Genomic DNA, 11,942 nt, shown 5'->3' on the forward strand with positions numbered 1-11,942 from the left:
CAGACACACCTAGATCTTCTACTATTCAACCCAGATTAAAGCAGTGCAAACTAGCATAGTCACCATTCTAAAAATACTTTCATTTTTGGCATGCAAAGCAAGGATTTTTCAGATAGTACACCTTATTTGATTTTTCAAAGAGCAGTATAAACAGCCTTCTCACAACCGAGTCTGGAACGAAGACAAGAAAAGTTATAGCCTAACCCTGGAGACACTTCAAAAGGAATGTCAATTCTATCTTCATTTACATCGGTTACTCATAAGAGTTACTAAATGCTGGAATATCCATTTGATGGATAGTCATTTAATGCTTTGCCACATAATGTCTATTATAAGGGACTAATCTTTAAACTCATTTAGGAAAAGAGGTTAAAAAAGGGATCATGTTAGCTTTCTAACTGGCATCACTCTGAAGTGGTACAAAGAGGTTTTCCACATTGGCTATGTGTCTGTGAAGAGTGCTGTCCATCGTGGTGGGACACCCTGAAAATTTTTTTTAATGAAATCTGAGCCACAGACAGAAATTGACGCTGAGTGTAATCCTCAGACATCCTCTCTAAACTCGGGGAAGAATCTAGCCTGTGATACAACTGCCTAAACCACTATCTCTCTACAGCAAGAAAAAAATAATATATACTTATATCTTGAATATATATAATATGAATAATGTATATATACACAATGTAATTTACAAAACTTGACTCTAAGCTTCAGGGAGAGAAAAAAACACGACAAAGAAATTTTGCCGTCCTCCTCATGTCATTAGCCTTGAGTACTGGGTCTTTAGCATGTCTGTTTAATATTATTTACAAACACTAAAATGCAAAATTCATGTTGTTTAGCCTCAGAACCTTCTACCAGCTTTCTGTTTTAAAGTATTAACAAGGCACGGACACCGTTTTGTATATGGTTAACCTAAACGAGTTAACTGTGCCTGTGTTTCATGTGGTTCTATTACTTTAGGAAGATGGGCTTACACGGAATCCCCCAAGGCCTGTTACTTGTCTTTGCGGTTCGTATCATAAACACAAACGGAGCCAGGACCACCAAGTGTTATCTCACACACCGACATTTTGACATTTTACTGCAAGATTTATGGTTGTAATAAACAATCTCAGTACCTTTTCTGATCCTTCCACAATCTCTCTGTGCAAGCCATAGCATCATTCCATTGAATCAAATAATCTTTTGAAAAACGTTTTTTAAAAAAAACCTCTTTCCTTTGCATAAAATCGAAGACACCAAAGTAAAGCCAGGAAGACACTAACTCAATTAATAAATAAACTGAAGTTTACCAGCAGCATCTTGCCCGAGAAAAAGATAGGATGCTCTGAAATGGAGCAGAAAGGGAGCATGCTAATCTTCGCACACCAACTGGCTCCAGTCCCAAGCAGGGTGAAAGTGTTATCCTTTTCTTGGGAAACTGGTATGCACATTTTCTCATTTCCACGTGCAGGGATAACATATATTCCCAACAAAAGCTTTCTTAAAATCCCATTAAGTGAAATAACTTTTCATCATGTCCTCAAATCCCAGATGGAGAAGAAGAGCGAAGGGAGTCCAAGGGAGAGGGAGGGCGAGAGGAAGGCAGTGTTTGCAGCCTAGTTTGAATCTGATTTGAATCATTTTGAATATATTTGAAACAGCCTTTCCTCTTGAATGCAACCCTGTCCCAAGTTTCAAAGTGACCGAACAGTGACACCGTGTGCATTTTGTTTCTTATTAATCTTACACATTGACAGTCTTTGTTAAATCACAAGGCGCGCCCTTCACCAGCCGACATTTTCATATTTGTTAGACGCGCTGACCTGAAGTTCACCTCGGCCTTGGACTTTGCGGTTCTAAAAGGTCTATACAGTGTCTTTTAGAGAGCACGGTGCTTTGCCCAGGTCACTCCTTCTCAGGGAAAACCAAGAGAGAGGAAAGCAAAGGAAATGTGAAGGTTATGGAATGTATTGACTGTATTTGTCCTTTGTTCTTTAGAGCAAGAGTCCCCCAGACTGACTGTTCTCTATCTGAAGCACATCTCTGGAGTATACACGGGAATGGCTGAATTTCACAATGCCTGATGGTGGCATTTAAGGGCTTCCTCCCCACCCATACCAGGGGTATGATTTTAGGGAAGCAATACATTATCAGCCATTCGACCAATTAATTATTTGGGAGTAATTTCCTTGCAGTAGTTTATAATTATGAATACAACCTAGGCATAGGATTGAAATTTATATTTGGATTACACATAAATTTTAACTAGGCTTGTATGAGAGGCCTAAAGATCAAAATTCTCCAAATAAAAAAGGTAAGTAATCTAAAAGCAATAACTTCTGCAGGTCCTTTTTACTTTAAAAATTAGCTAAGAGGTGTCTATGATTACTGAAGCTGACATGTTTCTGAGACATGGAACATTTTAAACCAATAAATAATAACAAGTTTTTCTCCAGGAGACACATAATCATCTTGGTGAGTAATAGAGGGGGTTTCAGTTTCCTTCATTTTGCTAGTCCAGATGTGGGGAAGTGTTCACTGCTGTAACAGCAATCACCACAGTTGTTCCCTTTCTTCTGTTTTCATCTGGCACACCCCCATTTGGCTTCAAACTCTTCGCCAGAGTGAAAACTTTACACATTGTGCAAGGAAAGCAATCTGATTACTTCCAAGAAGGAAATATTTACCACTGAATATACCCGGCACCAGCAAATTCAGTCAACCAGAATATATTGGGATGCTTTTAAACATCCCTGCAAGAGTTTAGATTCTGAATAGTTGAGTTAGCTTATCTCTAAAATAAAAAGAAAGACCTAGAAACAAGTTTTCATCTTTCTCTTCTCTGCTTTCCTACAATGATTACTTAAAAATCAATATATAGAAAAGGGAAATATGTCCCTCGGACAATAGATTCTAATGGCACCAACACTTAAGCTAATATAAGTACATAAAAAATAAAATATTGTTTAGCTCTCCAGTTACAACTCACACATGACATGGTTCCAGTCGGCTTCCTTAACACACTGTTCCCTTTCTTTTCTACGCTCTCACCCTTCCTCTATAGCTGGTGGCCCCTCTCCTTAGCTTTTATTCCAAATGTATTTTTAAAGAGTATTTTCTGGAGAATAGAAGTCTGTCCTGGTGGTCTGCATTTGTGGATTCCACCTTCCTGCTTAAATGGCTAATTCTTTACAGTTTAGTTATTCACTTATAGATTGTAGCATTTCAATAAACAATGAAAAATTTCCAACAGCAGGAACATTTTCATGGTACCAATAAGCATTTTCTCACTGGTGGAGGGGTGGAGGGATCCTGTCCCTTTCAAGAGGGTCTCCATTCCCTTCCTCCCCTTCCCAGCTCTAAGAACTCTTTACATTTAGTGGGTGGCTGTTTCAGAAAGAGCATTTGAAAATGCTCCATGCTTGAAAATGGCAAAGAATACATTTTTCCAAGAAGTGCCTGTGTTTTCCCTTTCCTCATACACTTTAGGGATTATTACATGTACTAAAAAACAAACAAACAAAAAAACTGGCCAATTAAAATCACTGTTCTTAAAGGAAGTTTCCTGCTCGTTCTCTTGCCTTTGAAGGGATAATGGAACATTGAAAACTTGCTACATTATTTCTTAAAGGTCCACTGATGAGTTTTGAGCTTTTTTATTTTGTGACAAACCCATAGACTCCTGGTTCTCTAACGTCTAAGGTGTTGGTGTTTCAGTAATCTATGCCTATTTACCTGCTGCTATTCCCTCAGAATGGGAGCGATAATTCAAGATGAAATACAGCACATATTACTCTTGAAAAGAGGAATTTTCTATCCTTTTCTCCGTAATTGAGGTCATTCAACCACTAGGGTTCACCTGGAGTCCATACCGTGATACACGCGTCACTCCAAGCCATTTTATCTTTTGTGCTGATAGTCAAGATCGCAGCTCTAACATTGACATCAAACTCTGTCTGGGCAGATGACTAAGAGTGCTGCACAACGTAAACTTTTGACCCTCAACTTTTTGACCTGCAGTTGCAACGCACTAACCACAAAGATATACAAAGCTGTGCCTCTTCTTTCAAGGGGAAGTCCCCCCACCTCCACAGCAGGATCTCAGGGATGCCCGACTTCTGCCACTGTCTTTTGGAATCGGAGGGTGCATTGGATATTTTTGGGTGTTTGTGACTGTATTTCCTGGGAAATCAGCCTCCTATCTCTTTTTGTCAGCACTTAAAATAGGAATGAGATTATTTTGAAATCACTCATCATTACATTTATGAGGAAAATGAATAGGATGGGGGAACCTCACAAAAAGTGAAAGAAAAAAAAGATGGGTAGAAAGCAGGTAATGGAAGTCGGAGACCTTTTTTTCTTTATTTAAAAATAAAGACGCTGCCCTAATTGTTGGGCGAGCTGGCCCTAGCAGGCGAGTTGACTGTGAACTTGTACTAAAGCGTGCTCTGCTGGCGATTCCTAGGGTGTGCAGATTTATCTTCTCTGCATTTACTTAACCCGGCAGTGAACTGCGCGGGCGTCATTTGTTAGGCGATGACAGACTTCACCTCCAGCAAGGGCTGCTTCACAAAATCGCAATAATTACCCAATAACCTTCATAACAAATATTATTATTGAAATGACCAGTTTGTGGGGAGGGGACCTGGTAGGAGAAGGACCGCTTTCTTTGTGAAAAACATCCAACAAAATAAACGTAGGCAGATCTTCCAGTTCTGGGGTCTGAAATGGCTAGGGCTGTGGCTCCCCACTCCTATATGGGCGGGAGCTTAGGTTGACCCCTTTAGCTCTGTCTGGAGGCCCCGTTTATACTTTCCTCACTGACTGGAAAGAAATTCTGCCTTAGAAGCCAAAAGGATGGAGCCCACACTGTTCTGCACTCTCCATAGTGGGCAAATCTCAGAAAGACTCCCAAACAGAGACGGAAGAGAGGCTTCAAAGGGCATCTTTTAAGCTAAAGGGATTGTTTGCCTCTTTAATGGCCCATCTTTCAGGATGTAATTTGCTCTCCCCTCACTAATTGTTTGGATATAATATTCTTCATATCTCAACAGATCAACGTGACTCCGTTTCTGGTAGAAAATTCTGTCTTGCTCTCTCAGAGCCGCCAACAATGAAGCAGAGGAAAGAGCAGGAGAAAAGAAATCTTGGCATAATGTTGTGAAATTAGACCATGGAAACCCTAACAAACTCCTAAGTGAGTGTGACCAGAAGCTTCCTATTATATTTATAGTTCAGGAAATATTGTCTCCTCAGCTTGTAGAAACAAACGAGGCCCTGCATTTCAGACACCTTCTCCTTTTACAGGACCAGGAGTACAGACAGATACTTCTGCCACCGGCTGAGCCTGGGTGTCTTCAGAAAGCACTCAGTGACAGAGATTTTTCTCTAAGTAAGTTCCTCTACCAAAAAAAAAAATTGCAAGAGAAGAAATGACTTATCTCCAAAACCAGCCATCTCTTTACTATGCTTCCTATGAAAATAGGAAAAAAGAAAAAAATTCCTCCGGTAACTCTCGCATAGGTCTGACTGGATGCTGTATTTTTTAAAAAGTCATTTAACTCTATGCAAGTTAGCCTGCTCCTTAAACCCTAAAGTTTTATGAAGATTACAACAGACAGAAATAAGCAAGCTGACAATATTTATAGCCTCTAATTATTTTAAATCATGGGAAAGATTCTCTATATCGTGTGATGCTAGATATGGGTCCAACAGCCTTTCTGCCCATTCCCACACCCCATGGTAGGATGTGGCCACTGAGGTGGTGTGGCCGCTTCCTCCAGGCGAGTTACTCAAGTGAACCTGCCAGCAGCCCTATTACTCTTTTTTTTTTGCTACTAATTTTAGTCACCAAGAAATCACTCAAGCAAGATCACCAAATGAGCAACTAAAATCAAACCTTCACCTAAATACTTTCCAATAAAGAACCCGAAACTCAGAGCAGCAAAACAAAGACTCCAGGATTCTCACAGACATAAAATACTAAAAGAGAACCCAAAGAGAGTTTCTACTCTGGTCCCCACTAAGATGCAGACACGTTGTCTTGAGTGCTGGAATAGCAATGCTCGCTTTAAAAGGTTACACAAGATGACTTTAGGAATTCGCCTTGCCACTCACTATTCAGGAGAAGTGGAACTTGTGGGAAGGTTTCAATTTTTCAAAAAAAACTTCCCAGGTTTTGCTTTTGGGACCTCTGACTTTGGGGACATCTGCTGGACTTATGTTGAGACTAAGTGGTCTCTGCACAATAAAGTGTGTTGAAATTCCAAATCTACACTTTAGAATTTTTTCACTTTAAGCAGTTTGTGAATATATCTTTACCAATTAGCACTTGCAGAAATTTAGCACTATCAAGTTCCTCAGGAGAAAAGCATTCGGAGACAGAAGATTGCATTTTTTGTTTCATTTCCGAGTTGGAGACTTTGGCTTAATTCCTCAGACGGGATAAGGAGAAATCTGCTAGGTCCATTGTGGGTACCTATCCAGAAAAAGACCCCAGGACAGGCCACAGTATTTCCAATCAAAGACTTTGCCACAGAAGAATGTGGGGATTTTGGGCCAGAGGAGGTGACTGAGGCCGAGCTGTAATTGGACCCAGGAAAATTTTATTTCACCTTACTTCACCTGTTGGTGTAATACTGGGGACTGTTTTGGAAATCATAGATTATGTAAATTTCCTGGGATCAAACAGAAAGAGCAGCTAACAAAAGAAAGGCGGAAATCTCCTACTGACAAACAACCAATTTTTCCCCCTAAACTACCCTTTATGACGTGTCAGGGAAAACAACATAATGGCTATGGGGACTTTTAAGTTGAGTATTGAAGACACCTCGATTTCCCCCCAAACTTTAGGGCACAGTTTGGAAGAATTTCCCCGGCATGTTGAGGGGGAGTAAATTTCTTTATTCTTTAGTGTTACTTAGGGGGACGCCTAAGATGCCTTTTGAGCGTCCTGTGCGTAGATGTTTTAATTCTACAAAGAAGGAGAGGAAAAGGAGAGGGAGAAGAAAGGCAAGGCGGAAGAAAAGAAAGCGCTTTAACTCCTTTCATTTAGCCTGGGGATTCAAACACTAAAGTTAAATCCGGCCATAAAGTTTATTGCTTCAGACTCACAGGCGGGTGAGAACAGTCCCACCCAAAATAAAAAGAACGTGCAGGCCTGGAAGGTTCAGGGCCTGGTCCCGGGTACAGGGGAGGGGGTGGTGAGCCCTCCCCAGAGGTGGGGACCCGCGGTCCCCAGCGTCCTGGGCTCGGCCTGGCAACCCAGGGGCCCAGTCTGGAGGTGCGGCCCGGGCCTCGCCGACCTCTGCCACCCTCGAGCTCTCACCAGCCAGCCTGAAACCCGGCCCTGAAGGCAGCCGCTTCAATTCAGTCCTGCCAGATGACCCAGGCCCGCGAAGACATATTGCCACAGCCCCATAAGGAATCCCGCCAAAGTCCGCCTCGGCCCTGCCTGGGCCTTTCTCTCAAACTGCCAAGCACTCCCAAGCGCAGCGCGGCCCTCGGCGCCCGGCGGCCCGCGCCCCACTGTCTTTCAGCCCCCACCCTAGGGCTCCGCGACCTCCCGAAGAGCCAGGACCCATAGCCCCGGAATGGGGGGTGGTGGCCCTGCCAAGTCTCCACACAGACCCATTCGCACACAAAAATCTTTTGCACGCCAGTGAGAGCAGCAGATGTCATTAACATCCGCGATGGTGCAGCAATTAAAGTTAGGCCTGGGGATGCGGCGCGGCCACAGGCGCTGTTCACCGTGCTGGCTCCGCAGAGCAGGCTCCTGGCGCTGCTCAGGGAGCCAAAGGCAAATTGTGCTCGCCCCTTTTGCATTCAGAGGCAACCTCAGAGTTATTGAACGAGAGAGAGAGAGAGAGAGAGAGAGAGAGAGAGAGAGAGAGAGAGAGAGAGAGAGGAAAGAGAGAGAGAGAAAGAGTGAGAGAGAGATCCAGGAAAAAGTTTCCAGAGTACAAATAAACTTGAAAACGCTCAGGAGGCCAGCTTACCTTAACTCCGAGGAAGCCATTTTTCAAAGAGTTTTGAGAACTTGTGGTTTGGACACTTCTGGACCTAAAATTGACAATTTGAATGACCAGGCGGCACACGGAGCCTGCAAAAGAGTCAAATGGAGTCCAGCGTCAGTGAGATTATATGTTATGTGGTATATAATGTTGGATGTCAACTCCCCAAAACCATAAAACTTACTTTAATGGCCCCACGTGACGTTTTATAGCCAGTGAGCCGATCTGTCTGTGCTATGGATGATTTTACGATCTAATTCATAGACAAAACCCTATTCATTTGGCACCCAAATGTCATATAGCCGGAACTGGGGCTTATAAAGTTTACTGTTTTATAACTTTTAAAAGGAAAGACGGCATCAGTGTAAGCAGTCGGTAAATGTGCAAATCTCTAGTTGCGCTTTAGCTGCTCTGAGGAGTTTCCCAATCGAGCTAGGATGGGGTAAGTACCTTCCATTTGTAGCAAATTAATTGTAGCAAAAGAAGTCAACTGGGTTCAGGGTGAGGAGTGGGAAGGGGTGCCTGGGTGGGTTAGGGGCCGAGGGTTTGGGGGCCACAACTTGGCAGAGCAGCCTCTTCAAGTGGAGGCCCAGGATGGCCTTAGGAAAGAGGCAGCATCTGTGTGGGCCCTGAGGGCCGAGGGCCGCTAACAAAGCCCTGGGCTTTTCCTCCTCTCTCTTCCTCTTTTTTGTACCCAGCAAGTTAACTTGGCTTTCTCATAGACGGGCAGGTTGGTCTGAGGCTTTGGAACCACCTACAGCTTTTCCAACATCTGCCCTGAACTTTCTGATGGGTCAGAGTTAGGGAGGCCACGGGTCAGGGTGTTGGTCTGAGGTCTCCTTGTGCAGGCAGGCTGCTCAGGTAGCCTCAGACTCACCGGCTTCCAGGACTGGACTGACAGACAGAAGAGCAGAAAGAGCCGCTCACTATTTGGCACAAACCAGACCAAGAGAACTTACAATAGAAAGTTTATTTTTTTGTTTCCAGTCAGTATTTTTTTCCTTAAAAACAAATACAAAAAAAAAAAAAAAAAGCTGATCACAGTTTGCTTAAACAGCCAGACTTGGACAATATTTGTAACTTTGTTCACAAAAACATACATCACTGAAGCTGCGCTTATAAGAGCCACTTCCAGAGTTCGTGCAAAGGGTCCTACAAAGGCACGCAGGGACACACCGCTCAGAGTCACAGTTTTCGTCACAGAGTCACTAGTCACTACACGTCAAACAAGTTAAGTTGTGTCTCATCAAGTCACCTCTACAACAGCATTAATTACACAAGGAATATAGGTAGTTTGAATAAAAATATCTTTAACAGCTTGGAGCTATTGAGACAGGAACACTTCCACTCACATGCACAGTTAAATAACTGGAGTGCGACACACAACATTGGCACTAAACGAGGTCGAAGGGGAACTTTTTTGTGTGTTTTTTCTTTTTTCTTTTTGTTATAGTTACTTCAAGTAACACAGCTTGCTTCATATAAATAAGTTAAAACATCTATTTTTTTTTTCAAGACAAAGCCATTCAGGACAAAGAGATGAACGGAAAGCAGATCTACTTATACAGGCGCTATAATGGCAATAAACAGGCTCATGATTAAAAGATGAATTAGGGCAACGAGAACAGGGCTTCTTCACAGAAGGAACACAAGGGAGTTTCAGAAAGTCACCTTAGTACTGACACTACGCGGGATCCGCTAATACTGCTCAGTACTTTAAACGCTCAAATACTCAGGGGCGGAAGGCCCCTCCTGCCGCCGCCATGCTCATGCTTTTCAGCTTATTATCTTTTTTCCACTTCATTCTCCGGTTTTGGAACCAGATTTTAATTTGTCTCTCGGAGAGACAAAGAGCATGTGCTATTTCAATCCTTCTTCGGCGGGTCAGGTAACGGTTGAAGTGGAATTCCTTCTCCAGCTCCAGGGTCTGGTAGCGCGTGTAGGCCGTCCGGGCCCTTTTGCCTTCCGGACCGCCTATGTTGTCTGCAACAGAAAAGTCAGCGGTTTAGCCACCCACTCCTCAGCCCCTGGCCACCAAAGTCCACCAGCTGGATGGGCCAGGGTCCTGAGCAGGGAACAGGGGAGAAAAGCTCAACAAGTCCTCCCTTTTCGCCCGCCCACCCCTCTCGAATTTCCTTCCCTCTTCCTTTCTAGAAAGAAAACAATACGATTTGGACTCTGGGAACAATCGGCCCATCCGAGGCTGAAGCTGCATCCCGGAGCATCGCCCGACTTTCCCTCTCCCCTCTCCTGCCCTCTGGCCCTGCCCTTGGAGCCCCGAGGCGGGGGGCACAGCCCTCCCAGGCTGTCCACAGCTCAGAAACCCACCAAAGCAAGGCCCTTTTCTGAGCGCCCAAGTGGCCTCCAGGTCACCCTCCCTTAAAGTTCCAGCCCCGCGAGCCGCCTACTGTTCCAGCCTGCACGCTTGGGGCGTCTACTTTCTTTTTCTTCCCTTTCCTTTCCTGTGCTCCCTCCTGCCCCCAAACTTCAGAATCCCGCAGGCTCTTGCCTGGATTATTGCCCCTCCAACCCCTTTTCGGGGACTCTAATTAGTAACGCTGTTTCCCCAGCTAGCTCTCCTCATAAATTATCCGCCCTGACAAGCCCGATTCACGGCCCCTACTGCCATCCTCTTCCTCTCTGCACTCTGCTCGGTTAGCCTGACCCGGGAGCGCGTTCCAAGGCTCTGGGGTTCAACGTGGGCTTTTTCCTTTTCCTCCCTTTCAACGTCTAAACTTGCTTGGCCAGCGGCCCTCCCTCTGTTCCCCACCTCCGCCCCAAGCGAGCGCAGGGCGCTGTAGAGAAGAGAAGGGGGAAGGAGGAAGGCAGGGGAGACCGGTGGGGAAAGGCTCCACAGGGCTGAGAGGGAGAGACAAGACCAGGAGAGAGATGGGGAAACGGGGCGGTAAAGGAGAGAGGGGGGTCGAGAGCCGCACCCCCGCGGCCGCGTGGATTCAGAAAAAGGCTGGCTTTACCATGACTTATGTGCAGCTTGCGCATCCAGGGGTAGATCTGGGGTTGGGCCGGCGGCGCCGGGCTCGGCTCGCTCTGCGCGCTCGCCTGCTCGCTGCTGGCGGGGGCGTCCTCCTCGGCTCCGGACGCTGTGCCAACCCCCTCTCTGCTGCTGATGTGGGTGCTGCCGGCGTTGGCCGAGGCGCCGCTGGAGTTGCCCAGGGAGTTTTTCCCGCCGTGGTGGCTGTCGCTGCCAGGCGAGGGGGCCACGGCGGAGCAGGGCAGCGGGTCAGGCGGAGGCGAGTGCGTGGACGTGGCCGGCTGGCTGTACCTGGGCTCGGCGGGCGCCGCGCTGGCGCCGGCCGCGTAGCTGCGGGCGCGCTCCCCGGAGCCAAAGTGGCCAGAGCCCGAGCGGCCGACGCTGAGATCCATGCCATTGTAGCCGTAGCCGTACCTGCCGGAGTGCATGCTCGCCGAGTCCCTGAATTGCTCGCTCACGGAACTATGATCTCCATAATTATGCAACTGGTAGTCCGGGCCATTTGGATAGCGACCGCAAAATGAGTTTACAAAATAAGAGCTCATTTGTTTTTTGATATGTGTGCTTGATTTGTGGCTCGCGGTCGTTTGTGCGTCTATAGCACCCTTGCACAATTTATGATGAATTATGGAAATGACTGGGACATGTACTTGGTTCCCTCCTACGTAGGCACCCAAATATGGGGTACGACTTCGAATCACGTGCTTTTGTTGTCCAGTCGTAAATCCTGCCTGATGACCTCTAGAGGTAAACTCGTGCACTAATGGGGGAGTTGGGTGGAGGCAAGAGGGGTGGTGCGCGCGCCCCAGGCGCGTGCCCGCCTCCCGCCGTCGCCGTTCAGTCGGACTCGAGCGCCACCCGCTGGAGGCAGGGAGCATCGCTCCGCTTCCGACCCGGGGCTGCAAGGGCCGGGGTCGAATTGAGGTTACAGCCCATTATGGCAAAATTATTGC

General features: G+C 45.9%; 2 protein-coding genes across 4 annotated transcripts in view; both read right to left on the reverse strand.

Moving 5' to 3' along the window:
- The window catches only part of HOXA3 (homeobox A3), a 46,055-nt gene that overhangs the window by 25,463 nt on the left and 8,650 nt on the right, over positions 1–11,942 (reverse strand). For both annotated transcript variants that reach the window (XM_016135937.2, XM_036230419.1), the window contains one exon: positions 7,983–8,086. The gene's annotated coding sequence lies outside the window, so the exon portion shown is untranslated. Of the gene's footprint in view, positions 1–7,982; positions 8,087–11,942 lie in introns of those variants that run through there.
- On the reverse strand, positions 7,983–11,905 carry HOXA5 (homeobox A5). 2 transcript variants are annotated; one of them, XR_001595762.2, is made up of 3 exons: positions 10,973–11,905; positions 9,669–9,980; positions 7,983–8,086 (listed from the first exon to the last, which is right to left on the reverse strand). XR_001595762.2 is itself a non-coding variant. In XM_016135939.2 (2 exons), exons 1-2 carry the CDS (start codon positions 11,865–11,867, stop codon positions 9,730–9,732), a joined length of 1,146 nt encoding a protein of 381 aa, XP_015991425.1. In that variant the 5' UTR covers positions 11,868–11,905; the 3' UTR covers positions 9,439–9,729. The 2 variants fall into 2 exon arrangements, 1 of the variants encoding a protein (XP_015991425.1); XM_016135939.2 differs by lacking the exon at positions 7,983–8,086 and having other exon boundaries at positions 9,439–9,980.

This window comes from Rousettus aegyptiacus, unplaced genomic scaffold, assembly GCF_014176215.1.
Source record: "Rousettus aegyptiacus isolate mRouAeg1 unplaced genomic scaffold, mRouAeg1.p scaffold_m13_p_13, whole genome shotgun sequence".
NCBI lineage: Eukaryota > Metazoa > Chordata > Mammalia > Chiroptera > Pteropodidae > Rousettus > Rousettus aegyptiacus.

Excerpts from the sequence above, each read along its gene's own strand:
- HOXA5 (XM_016135939.2), bottom strand. The coding sequence starts at position 11,867 with ATGCTCCCTGCCTCCAGCGGGTGGCGCTCGAGTCCGACTGAACGGCGA. Across the intron at positions 9,981-10,972 it reads CAAGCTGCACATAAGTCATG|ACAACATAGGCGGTCCGGAA; the intron begins GTAAAGCCAGCC and ends TTTCTGTTGCAG.